This window comes from Macaca mulatta, chromosome 6 (assembly GCF_049350105.2).
Source record: "Macaca mulatta isolate MMU2019108-1 chromosome 6, T2T-MMU8v2.0, whole genome shotgun sequence".
In the NCBI taxonomy this organism is placed as follows: Eukaryota; Metazoa; Chordata; class Mammalia; order Primates; family Cercopithecidae; genus Macaca; species Macaca mulatta.
The window spans coordinates 63153175-63166462 of record NC_133411.1 but is presented as its reverse complement, the minus strand read 5'-3'; the positions used below and the strand labels follow the sequence as shown (position 1 = coordinate 63166462).

General features: G+C 39.1%; 1 protein-coding gene across 1 annotated transcript in view; it reads right to left on the bottom strand.

Annotated features, from left to right (window-relative positions):
- MTREX (Mtr4 exosome RNA helicase) overlaps window positions 1-13288 on the bottom strand; it is a 126520-nt gene that overhangs the window by 58718 nt on the left and 54514 nt on the right. The window contains exons 15-16 of the mRNA XM_015140078.3: window positions 10208-10333; window positions 3675-3825 (exon numbers count right to left, since the gene is read on the bottom strand). Coding sequence (XP_014995564.2) covers window positions 3675-3825; window positions 10208-10333 — 277 coding nt within the window. The remainder of the gene's footprint in view (window positions 1-3674; window positions 3826-10207; window positions 10334-13288) is intronic.

Below are 13288 nucleotides of genomic sequence, written 5' to 3'. Positions count from 1 at the left end.
AATTCAATTCCAAGTAGATACAAGTATCCAGAGGCAAGGCCAGAGAACAAAGATCATGTTACTCACAATCCTCTTAAAAAGTAAGTCAGAAACAAATTGAAAAAACAAAACAAAACACAAAAGCTGGGGACTGAGGAGACAGCGGACATGAGATGGAAATGTCTACCTAAATGGAAGAAACCGAGGCAAAATTAACAGTTTATGTGGGCCAAGGTTGATGACTGCAGCCAGAGATACACTTCTAAGTTCAGGAAGTGCTCTAGAGACAAAGGAGGGGCTCAAGTTTCTGAAGAAAAAGGGATGAATCAGGGACAGGTGCAGTGGCTCATGCCTGTAATCCCAGCACTTTGGGAGGCTGAGGTGGGTGGATCACCTGAGGTTGGGAGTTCGAGACCAGCCTGACCAACATGGAGAAACCCCATCTCTACTAAAAATACAAAATTAGCTGGGCATGGTGGTGCATGCCTATAATCCCAGCTACTTGGGAGGCTGAGGCAGGAAAACCACTTGAACCCGGGAGACGGAGATTGCGGTGAGCTGAGATTATGCCATTGTTGCCATTGCCTGGGCAACAGGAGTGAAACTCCATTTCAAAAAAATAAATAAAAAGAAAAAAGAAAAAGGGATGAATTAGAAGAGGGGCTAGATTACAGAAGGTGTCAGGAATTCATTGGTTAACAGAAATAACACCGGTTAGTGACTGGCTATACAGTGGCTTCAAAAGGTAATTATTTAGTTCCAAGGGTAGGAGACTTGAGACTTGACTTCGGCTATATTTTAAGTGACTTTCTCGGCCTAAAAACTGAAAGGGGCTCCCATTCCCCACGTAAAAGGTTTTCTTTTTAATTTCTCAGTGAAATGGTGGAATGTTTAAGTTCACTGAGTGAGTAGTAGAATCTTGTTCTAAGTCATATTGAACAATCTCTGGGTCCAGCCAGAAGTCAGAAAATAGGCTTTAAAAAAACAGGGTAATACTTGGGAGTTTCCCCTCTGTCCTCCACTGTACCAAGGATGCTTTTAAAAAGTAATTTACTGTTTATCAGAATGTAAAAAGAAAATGAAACAAAACAAAGGTAAGTGCACCAATACACACTTCTGTTTCACTTGGTTATTCAGTCTCCAAACCAGTCTAACTGCTAGCTGTGTGTGTATGTACAATTATCCTACTCATGCATGACTGTGCTAATTGCTTAGGAGGAATACTTTAATTTCCTTTTAAGTACTAAACTAGCTTGTAATCTTACACCTGTTTCAATGACAGCATCTGAAATTTCCATGATATAAGGTAAAATTAATACTGCTAATTTGATTTTAACATCTCCTTAATTCACATTCAAATCCAAAGTGTATTTAAACCTTGTTAATCTTTTTTATTATTAATTTTATTTTTAATAAAATAAAATAAAATTTATTATTAATACAATTTTTGGTGGGATAAGGGGATTTATAGCTCTTTTAAAAATACAGTTCTGAGACTAGAAACATATTTTTCTATCTCTTTGCTAAGACCATAGTTTATCTGCCAAACACGAGGGGTATTATTAATAACTTTTACAAAAAATTAATAAATGTAGTATGATTTGAAATTATACATTTGTCATGTTATAAGGTTTTAAAAAATATATTCAAAAATCTGCTTATGGAAGTTTACTAAAGGTGATTGTTGAGATCATCCAGCTCACATTTTAAGAAATTGTCTGTCATCTTTGATTTTTTTCTTAATCAATTAGAGAGGTTATTACATCTATTTTCATCACTTTATTAATGGTGAAACCCTGTATCTACAGAAAATACAAAAATTAGTCAGGCATGGCGGCACATGCCTATAGTCCAGCTGAGCGGGAAGGATCAACTGAGCCTGGGAAATTGAGGCTGCAGTGAGTTGTGATGGTACCACTGCATTCCAGTCTAGGCGACAGAGCAAGACCCCATCTAAAATAAAGTAAAATAAGAGTGGAATTGTCCTATATACTCATAAGAAAGGAATCTCAAATTTGTCTTGTTAAATAAATCATGATACAATTATAAAATGGAAATATTATTCAGTCATTAAAAATCATACTTTCTTGAAATTAAAACTTTTTTTTTTTTTTGAGATGGAGTCTCACTCTGTCGCTCAGGCTGAAGTGCAGTGGTACAATCTTGGCTCACTGCAACCTCCATCTCCCGGGTTCAAGCAATTCTTCTGTCTCAGCCTCCCAAGTAGCTGGGATTACAGGTGCCCACCACTACACCCGGCTAATTTTTTTGTATTTTTAGTAGAGAGGGGGTTTCATCATGCTGGCCAGGCTGGCCTCGAACTTCTGACCTCAAGTATCTGCCCGCCCTGGCCTCGCAAAGTGCTAGGATTACAGGTGTGAACTACCACACCTGGCTGAAATTAAAACTTTAAAAGTCAGAATAAATGAGCTACTAAATACAAAGCATTTAATAAAAGGCTAGGCATAAGGTAAATATTTAACAAATGATATTAATTATAAGCATTATCATTACCAGTATAAGTATCATTATTACAAAAACCTCACATCTAATTTTGCCTTTAAAAAGCATACTTATTCGTAAAACAAAATAGAAAAACTACAAAGTGTTAACAGTGGTTGGGTAGCTATTTCTGTGTGAGATTACAAATGATTTTAACTTTCCTCTATCTTTGTCATATTTTCTTTTTCCTTTTTACAATGACTACACACAATATTTTTATAAGATTTACCCAAACCAGTGGTTTATTTTTTTTCATACTCAAGTGAAAACCAGTAGTTTAAATCGTTGCCTTCATTTTAGCTTTTAATCAGCTCTTATGACCATTAGTCACGCTACCCTCTAAGGTAAGAATCAATGTACAACTCCACTTGAATATAATTACCATAGGACATTTACTTTTTGTGCTTTTGCAAGCATTACCTTAATATTAAGAACTGAAAATTCCAAAAAAGCTAAACTCTAATCCAAGTTAAAGCATTGCATTTCCCTAAACATTCACAGGCTTATGCCAGGGCACTCTTTTATAATGAGAAACGGTGAAAGAACAAGGCTAATATGCATGTGATTCTCTTTTTTTTAAAATTTTCTTTTTGAGTTGGGACTCTCGCTTTGTTGCCAGGTTGGAGTGCAGTGGCGCAAACTTGGCTCACTACAACCTCCGCCTCCCATGTTCAAGTGATTCTCCTGCCTCAGCCTCCTGAGCAGCTGGGACTACAGGAGCCCGCCACCAAGCCTGCTAATTTTTTGTATTTTTAGTAGCGACAGGGTTTCACCATGTTGGCCAGGATGGTCTCAATCTCTTGACCTGGTGATCCACCCGCCTTGGCCTCCCAAAGTGCTGGGATTACAGTCGTGAGCCACCGCGCCCGGCTGCATGTGCTTCTTACAGGTCAAGTTTTAAAATACTAGGCTTTGTGTTATTTCATTATTCAGGACCATGAGTTATACGATACATATGCACAAGACAAGAATTATACTAAATTTGAGCCAACTATAGAAAAGTTCCCTGCCAGCGTTTTCTTTCCTTCATTTTGAAATGTTCTATTCAGTTACAATGATCAGACTACAGTTGTGCAGTCCATTACATATGAACCAAAATTTACCTTAAAAAAAAAAGCCAAAGCAGCCAATAATGTAGACATTTTGCTAGTCTCCTAGCTACATTAAGCTCTGTTACAATATTTTATACTTACTCTCTACTACTCCTGGAATTGCTCGATAATGCTGAAACTGATAGAAGGATTTTTCCAACATGTACTCAGGATTAATTTCTTCTACACGTAGTAAGTTCAAAACCATGTTGTAGGTCAAATGGAAAGCACTATTTAGAGGATCAGCGGAGCCCTAAGAGAGAAAAAAAATGTCAATTTTGTAGTTTTCCAAATAAATTTACCCAAGTACCTTAAACCTACTATAATACATAATACATCACAGCAGAAGTGTATTAAGAAACTTTTATTTCTCAAACACATACCACACAGAAGTGTACTGGACATGTGTAAACTCTATTGTTTTCTAAAGATAAGGGTAAAAATGGAAAATACTGAGGCTCAGAACTGAATACCCAATTTAGCAATCAAGTTAATAAGCTTATGTCTCTCATCTATAAGTATTCACACAAATCCTCTGTTTTAGCAAAACTAAGAACTCCAAATACATGTTAATTCTTGATTCTAAAGCCTCTCCTGTTTCCTAAAATATCATTCTTTCTTTTTAGCCATGAAAATTAAAATATAACCCCCACTCTGATTCCATTCCTTTGGAGCTTGCCCCACCTACATTCCTCCATAAAGCCTTAAACCACAACCATCTAGTCCAGAATCATCTCAAACTTCCCAGAACTAGAATTATCAGAACTTATATTCTAGCACTGGGCCATATATTGCTTCTTGCTTGCTTTGTATAAATGTAAATATATTCCTTAAGTTTAAAAATGATCACTATTTACTGAGGGCTTAGCATATGCCACTCACTGTACTAAATAAATACTAAATCTTCAATTCACAACATTCGTAACAGTATTTTGTCTCCATTTTAAACAAGAAACAGAGGCTCAGAGAAATGCAGGGACTTGCCAAGAGTAAAGCAGGAGCTAAAATCTAGGAGTATCTAGGCTTAAAGTCTTCATGGAGGGCAAGTCATATTGGAACTTATTTTATATACCTATCAATCCAACGCATACCTCACATTACTAAAAATATAGGAACCCTTTGAATGTTGATCAAGTACTCTTTTAATGTATTTAATTTGATCAGTTAACTAAAACAATGTATCAAGAGACAGCCTAATAAAAGGATCACCTAAAATTTAACTGAAACAAGAAAGGTAACCAATGATAAAGATATTATGTAAACTTTGAAGGATTCCAGGCAAACTTTGAAGAATTCCTTTTTGCCAATTTGCTTACTAAAAAGATATTGAGAGAGCCAAACATACCACTTTTCTAGAACAGTTTTTGTAATATTTTATAAATACTAATATAATGATCTCTTACATTTTAGAATATATGGTTCATTTAGGCAAGTAGTTCTAAAAATTAACAGGCTAAATATTCTTGCATTATAAACCATAAAGGTGGAAGATGGAGAAATAAATAAATGTGAGCCTTCCCACTTCTTCAAAAAAGGCCTGTACATAGTTATCTTATGTACAGTTACAGAACCAACTTTAATAGAATAGGTATATGCTTCTTACATTTACAAATAATTTAAATAACCAGTAAGGTCAAAATTATTTTTCCTTCAATTCAGGAAAATTTGATTCATTGTTGAAAAGAACACACCACTGACTAGAAATATCATACTATTGAAATGAGCACTTTATGTACTCTAAGTAACTAGTATGTTTATTTAGTAATTTCAGAAAGTATAGAAATGGTTTTATTTTGATAAAACTAATAACATCTACTCAAAATACTGTGATATTTTTACATTCTTTGGAAAATATGGGCACCATATTGGAGCATGTATTTCTTCTAGTTATAGTGGAAAAATATAATACTTAACTGCTAACAAATAAAAGATGCATTCACCAGTCTTTCTGAAAAGCTGTTTAATAACACACTTTCTCATTTACTCAACTTTTCATTTGAACAAACATTATGAAAAATGATTTTTTTGTGACTCTTCTCAAGTAATCAAAAATGTATCAAAAGAACCGCTAACTTGGCTGGGTATGGTGGCTCATGCATGTAATACTAGCACTTTGGGAAGCCAAGGTGGGTGGATCACCTGAGCTCAAGAGTTCAAGACCAGCCTGGCCAACATGGCGAAACCCCATCTCTACTAAAAATACAAAATTAGCCAGGCATAGTGGCACATGCCTGTAATCCCAGCTACTTGGGAGGCTGGGGCAGGCGAATCACTTGAACCCAGGAGGTGGAGGTTGCAGTGATCCAAGATCGCACCACTGTACTACAGTCTGGGTGATAGAGCGAGAAACCGTCTCAAAAACAACAACAACAACAACAAAAAAAAACCCAAAAAACAAAAAAACTGCTGCCTTATGTCAAATTCTGTTTAAGCTAATAGCAGAAACTTCAACAATAGCAATACTGGAAAAGTTGAACAGGTTTCTCTATTGTTCCTTTAAAAATTAGCCAAGTCAGCCAGCATGACGGTTCATGCCTGTGATCCCAGCACTTTGGGAGGCCAAGATGGGCAGATTGCTTGAGCCTGGGAGTTCAAGGCAAGCCTTAGCAACATGGCGAAACCTTGTCTCTACAAAAAATACCAAAAAAAAAAAAAAATATTACCTAGATTTGGTAGTGCATGCCTGTAGTCCCAGTTACTTGGGAGGCTGAGGTGGGAGGGCTGCTTGAGCCCTGTAGGTCAAAGCTGCAGTGAGCTGAGATTGCACCACTGCATTCCAGTCTGGGCAACAGAGCAAGGCCCTGTCTCCAAAAAAAAAAAAAAAAAAAAAAAGCTGGGCATCGTGGCTCACGCCTATAATCCATAATCCTAGCACCTTGGGAGGCTGAGACAGTAGGAAGATCCCTTGAGCCTCAGGAGATCGAGATCAGCCTGGGCAACAAAGGGAGACCCTGTCTCTATTTTTAAAAAGGCTGGGTGCAGTGGCTCACGCCTGTAATCCCAGCACTTTTGGGGGCTGAGGTAGGCAGATCCCCTGAGGTCAGGAATTTGAGACCAGGCTGGTCAACATGGTAAAACCCCGTTTCTACCAAAAAAATACAAAAATTAGCTGGGCGTGGCCATAGGTGCCTATAATCCCAGCTACTTGGGAAGCTGAGGCAGGAGAATCGCTTGAACCCGGTAGGTGGAGGCTGCAGTGAGCAAGTTAAAAAATTACTCAAGCCATAAAAATGAAGGAAAAAAATTATTAAAATATTTCAAATTCACAATCATTAAATTATTTACATGCTCAAATATATAAATATGTGTGTGTGTGTATGAATGTACTGAGAGTTTGAAAGCTCTAGCAGGCAACAAACACATTTTGCCATGGTTCTAACACCAATAGGAAAAATAAATACATATGACAAATAGACTTGAATTATATACTAATGTATAAAGTAAACCTACTATTTCTACATATAAGGTAACTATGAAGAAGTTACGTATTTTAATTTTTGAGAAAATAACTTCAAGTACTCAGTATTTCTATTCAAGTTCTGAAATTACTTAAGAATGATCAATTATTTTTGCCTATAAGAAAACAAAATATACCTGACATGACTATTTTTTAGCCTATCTACTTTAAGTACATCAAAGAACAAACTGCTGTCTCATGTCAAATTGTGTTTAAACTACTAGTTGAAAAATCTATTTGCGAGAGGTACTGAGAAGCAGTACCATATGGTAGTTAGAAGCATAAACTCTGAAATCAGACTGCCAGAGTTCGAAAGCAGGATTTGCCATTTAACAACAATATAGCTCTGGACAAATTTTTAACCTCTGCATGCTGTATTTATAAAACGTAGATAATAACAGTAATTATTATAATTAGTATTTGGAACACACTGAACATTCAATAAGTATTAGTTGTTACATCCCAGCACTTTGGGAGGCCGAGACGGGTGGATCACGAGGTCAGGAGATCGAGACCATCCTGGCTAACACAGTGAAACCCCGTCTCTACTAAAAAACACAAAAAAACTAGCTGGGTGAGGTGGCGGGCGCCTGTAGTCCCAGGTACTCGGGAGGCTGAGGCAGGAGAATGGCCTGAACCCGGGAGGCGGAGCTTGCAGTGAGCTGAGATCCAGCCACTGCACTCCAGCCAGGGGGACAGAGTGAGACTCCGTCTCAAAAAAAAAAAAAAAGAGGCCGGGCGCGGTGGCTCAAGCCTGTAATCCCAGCACTTTGGGAGGCCGAGATGGGCGGATCACGAGGTCAGGAGATCGAGACCATCCTGGCGAACACGGTGAAACCCCGTCTCTACTAAAAAATACAAAAAACTAGCCGGGCGAGGCGGCGGGCGCCTGTAGTCCTAGCTACTCGGGAGGCTGAGGCAGGAGAATGGCGTAAACCCGGGGGGCGGAGCTTGCAGTGAGCTGAGATCCGGCCACTGCACTCTAGCCCGGGCGACAGAGCCAGACTCCGTCTCAAAAAAAAAAAAAAAAAAAGTATTAGTTGTTACAAATACTGAGTAAGTTAACTATAAATTCCTTAATGATAGTAAAACTACCTAGAAAAAATCCTAGAGGAAATAAGTTGTACGTCAGTCTTGATAAAAGAAATATGCCTAGAAATGCAGATACACAAACAGGTACTACATTCTTTCAATCAAACTAATATTCAAAGTGAAATGTTCTCCTTCATATCCCAAGGATGGCTATGAACCAAAAAGGCAGCTAACAAGTGCTGGCTAGAATGTAAAGAAATTAGAAGCCTCATACAATGCTGGTGGGAATGCAAAATGGTGCAACTACTTAAAACAGTCTGGCAGTTCCTCAAAAGGTTACACATAGAATTACTCTATGACCCAGCAATTCCTTTCCTAGGTGTACAGTCAGGAGAAAACAAAACACATATTCAAGTAAAAACTTGTTTAAAAAAAAAAAAAAGTTCATAGCAGCATTATTCACAGTAGCCACAACATGGAAAAAATCCACATGTCCATTCACTGCTGAACAGATCAAGTGTAGCATACATGCTGAACAATGAAATACTATTCAGCAATGAAAAGGAATGAAGTTTTGATAGATGTTACAACATGGATAAAACTTGAAAACATTAGGCTAAGTGAAAAAAAGTCAGATACAAAAGGGTACACATTACATGAGCCTGTTTATATGAAATGTCCACAACAGACAAATCCATAGAGACAGAAAGTAAATTAGTTGTTGTCTAGGGCTTGGGGTAGGGGTGGTCTTCTGAAGAAAGAAGAGTAACTTAATAGGTATAGGGGTTTCTTTCTGGATTGATGAAAATGTTCTAAAATTGATTGTGGTGATGGTGACAAAACTCTATGAATGTATTAAAAACCATGGAAATGAGTGACTTGCATGGTATGTGAATTATAGCTCAATAAGTCTATTAGAAAAGTAAATTTAAAAAATGCAATGAAAGGTGACACAACTTTACACATACAAGGTAACAAATCCAGAAACGTCAAGTATATGGAATGAAAACTCCGCACTAAAGGAACCAGATGCTGTCATTAAAATATTACCTCCTATAATCTGGCAACCCGATTCTGTTCTTTCCACACACAGAGTACAAGGAAAGAAAAATAGCATGCGTTATATCCGGCACAATTAGAGAAAAGAATAAAAATTTTCAGTCTTGTTTAATTTTCCTTTCATGGAGCACTAAAGAGGTTTCCAAGTGTTAATCTCTAAAGTTGAAAATAAGACACCATACGATTATTATGAATATGTACAGACAAGCTTTGTCTTTACTTATGTAAAGACATATAAAGGTATACACACCTTTATCTATTTTGCTTCAACATACCAAGCTTCATTATGACTATATCTCAAATTCTGCACAAAGTTCCCAAGTCTAAAAAGTTAGACACACAATCTGTTTCATACATACTGACCTAAGTGTGTCTTAACATGTTTTGAAGTAGCTACTTTTAAGTAGCTAATGAGCTGGCAATTAATTTTGTTTTTAATTAAAGTTTCCTATCTTATTAACATTTTTCTCTATATGGATAAGAAGAAAAAAAGCAACCAGGCCAAACTTCCTTTAGAAGCTCTTCAAAACAAAAATAAAATTCTAGACCATCTGAAGCACAAATACTAAGCAAGCAAAATAAAAGTCTAATCTGCAATAAAGCTTAAAATGTGTTCTTTATGATTGGGATATTTATAATCAATAGGGTAAACTGTAAAGGTAGATTGCTGAATTAACCTATTAAGCTATCTGGGCTTGCAAAGGCAGAGGAAGCTCACTGCCTGCCCCAAACACTTGATTATCAATCGTGTCCCACTTCCTGTTCTGACAGGTAAAGAACAACTTGTTCAGTGGATCGGTCAAATAAAGAGATTTCTTAAATTTGGAGGAGAAAGTAAACATTTCTGCCCTCTCTGGAGATCTTCACACCCTATCCATTATATGAGTTGCTCTCCACCTATTAGGTGAAGTAGGATACAAGATGTTAGTATTTTGAGTAGTCACACCCTTCTATCTTCCCAAGCCCAGATAGTTTCAGTATATTAACTCATTTTAGTTAGGTATCTGACTGACAACCAATTCTGAAATGGTTTCTGAAGCATATTTCTGGAATTCTTGGTAAAGGTACAGAATCTTAATGTAGTTACCTTAAGTAATTGTTTTCCAATTGTTGGGCTCATCTTTTCATCTACCATAAGAATTACAATTCCTCTATCATCCATTCCTCTCCTTCCAGCACGACCAGACATCTGAATGTATTCACCAGAAGAAATCTGAATGAACACAGTTAAAATTCAGAGTTTAGGAGAAAAACTGGTGAAAAACGTATTCTTAAAATTTCTCTTATTGTAAAACTTGTAACAAGTTATAAACCCTAAGAAAGGAAACATGATTAAAAACATGAAGTTTTAGAAGAGTTAAAGTCAAAGCACAAAAATGCAAAACATGTGAGAATAATGTTTCAAACCCATATCACACCAACATAACAAAACTAAATTTTAGACTTATTGTCATTTTGGATCTAAAATTTATGCTTTTAATCTAAATTTAAAGCCTAAAATTTAGGCTTTTAAAAATTTTGGCTTTTCACAGTAAGCCAATTACTGTTAGTTATGCTTTCAAATATATGACAGCTACTGGGAAATACTGGCTAATTCACTGGCATTTAAAAAATACCTTTGAGCTAGATATTCTGGAAAACGGCAAAATCTAAGAATGCAAACAATGACCCAAACTCAACCAAATATCAGTTCTGATTTGATCATAATTACCTTTCTGAATCTGCAAAATGAGATGACCATAATTCATGTTTTTTGAGAAAACAAATTCTCTCCTATTTTATTGGTATTTATGCCTGGAGTTTGGTAGAGTCCATTTGTCATCAGGAACAACCTGATAGAGGAAGGTCAGTAAGGCTCCTGTATACAGGCTTTCAGAGCACCATTGAACCACTTCAACACTGGGCAAAGTTTTTCTTTAAGTGCATGTGTACTTTTCTCCTGTGGAAAGGGTCCAGATTCTTTTTAAAAAATTGTAACTCAAAAAGAGTTAAAAACCACTACACGTCACAATGCTGATGCCTCAGGATGGTGGTGGCAGTCCCAGCTCAGACATGGTTAGCAGAGCTGCTGAGACACTGAAAGCCCACTGCCTGTATGAGGTATAGCTGGAACACTGCCTACAGAGCAGGTTCCACCAGCCTCACCGGAGAAGATGCCCTTATGTCCATGATGGGCTGAGAGAAAAGCAAGGTCCTTCTCAAGCCATCCAACAATATCCAGCTGGATCTGGTCAAGAAGGTGCAGCTGTTCAGTGGCACTCAGAACGGTATGTATAAGCACTTCATCATAGAGGCAGGCAGGTTTCCAGCAGCCAGTCAATAGGCATAGTGCTCCCAATACTGGCCACAAAGAACCTCCCTTGTGACTACACAGCCAGGATGGCTAAATACAGGGCCAAGTTCGACCCATAAGTGACAGTTAACTTCGACATGAAGACCCCAATTGGCCAAAGGAGATTCTGCCAAGTGGTATGCATGGAGCACTGAGCCACTTGGCAGCATATGCCATCAAGATAATTGAGATCAAGTACCAGGAGGGGTAGGAGGTGTGGGAGCCAGAGCCATATGTGCTGCACCAGGTGCGTCACGCCAACATCATCCAGCCGGTGGAGGTGTTTGGGATGCGGGCGCATGTATACATTTTGATACAACTGGTCCCTGTTAGCAAGGAGCTGTTCAACCACATCATCACCAAGGGTTCCTTCACTGAGCATGACGCCATGTGAATGCTGCAGATGGTGCTAGATGGCATCCAGTATCTGCATGCACTGGGCATCACAAACCAAGACCTCAAGCCTCAGAATCTGCTATACCATCATCCAGGCACTGACTCCAAGATCATCATCACTGACTTCAATCTGGTCAGTGCCCACAAGAACAGTAACAACTACAAATGCCTCATGAAGATCACCTGTGACACACCAGCATCCCCTGCCCCAGAGGTTCTGGCCTGTATTACACAATTCAGTGCACGTGTGGGTCCCAGGCACCATTGTCTACATCCTGCTGAGTAGCATTATGCCCTTTGGGACAACAATCATACCTCAGGGGCAAGTATAGTTATTCGAATGAACGCTGGCTACCCAGTATGTCCAACCTGGCTAAGGATTTCACTGACTGCTGATAGTGGACCCTGGAGCTCCTATGACTATACTGTAGGCCCTAAGACACTCGTGGGTGATAAGCATGGCAGCGTCTTCATCCAGGCAGAATCTGCACCAGTTCATCTCCTAAAACCTCCTCAAATGTGCCTCCTCACACTGCCAGAGCACCAAACATGCCCGGTCCACATGTTAAAGCCACTTGACAGGCTCCAAGCTGACACACATGCAAGAGCATGAGCTGCAGAAACTCAAACCTGTGTTACTAGCAACAGTACAGTGGCTGATCCACCTGGCTGTGGTACAGACATAGCATGATCTCAGCCTGGCCATTCACTGTTGTGCCATCTAGGCCTGTTACCCTCTCTGGAAACAGGTCTATACAGCAAGCAAAAGGTGAAGAATGTCTGTGCCTTCTCTGTGCCATTTTCTTCTCTGTGCCTTCAGCAGCTCCACTCCTTGCCATGGGCCTGGGCCATGTGTGACAGAGTAGAGGTGGCACAGGGGGCTGTCCATGACTCCCTGAATGAGGTATCTGGCCTGGCAATGACACCCATTTTGGTGGGAAACTGCTCTGGTATGAGTTGGGGGAAGGACGGAACCTGGCCTTCACTGTCTCCCTAACCCTTTGACTCTTCCCCAGAACAGGGGGGCTGCAGTGCTGGCTGAAGAATGTTCTATAGCCTCAGGACTCTTTGGGACAGTTAATTCTAGAATCAACCCCCATTCCTCCACAGAGCCTTCTTCCCTGACTCTCTACATTCCAAGGCATCTTGATCCTTAAGATTATGCTCCAGTGGGAGGCCCAGGTAAACACAAAGCTTATGCTTTGACTGGACTCGTAGCCCCTGGCTAGATCCAAACAGTCCCCTACCTCCCAGTTAAGACCTTTCTTCCTTCATGGTGCCCCTGCAAAGACATCTCCTGACCCCAGGATTCGCCAAGACCTCTGGTGGTAGGGCAACAGCATGGACCTTAACCCTTCTAGATGATGTGGCCATGCTGGTGGCAGGGTTGCCCCAGGCTCCAACCTATCTCTGACTATGAGAGGGTCCCTGGCCCACCAG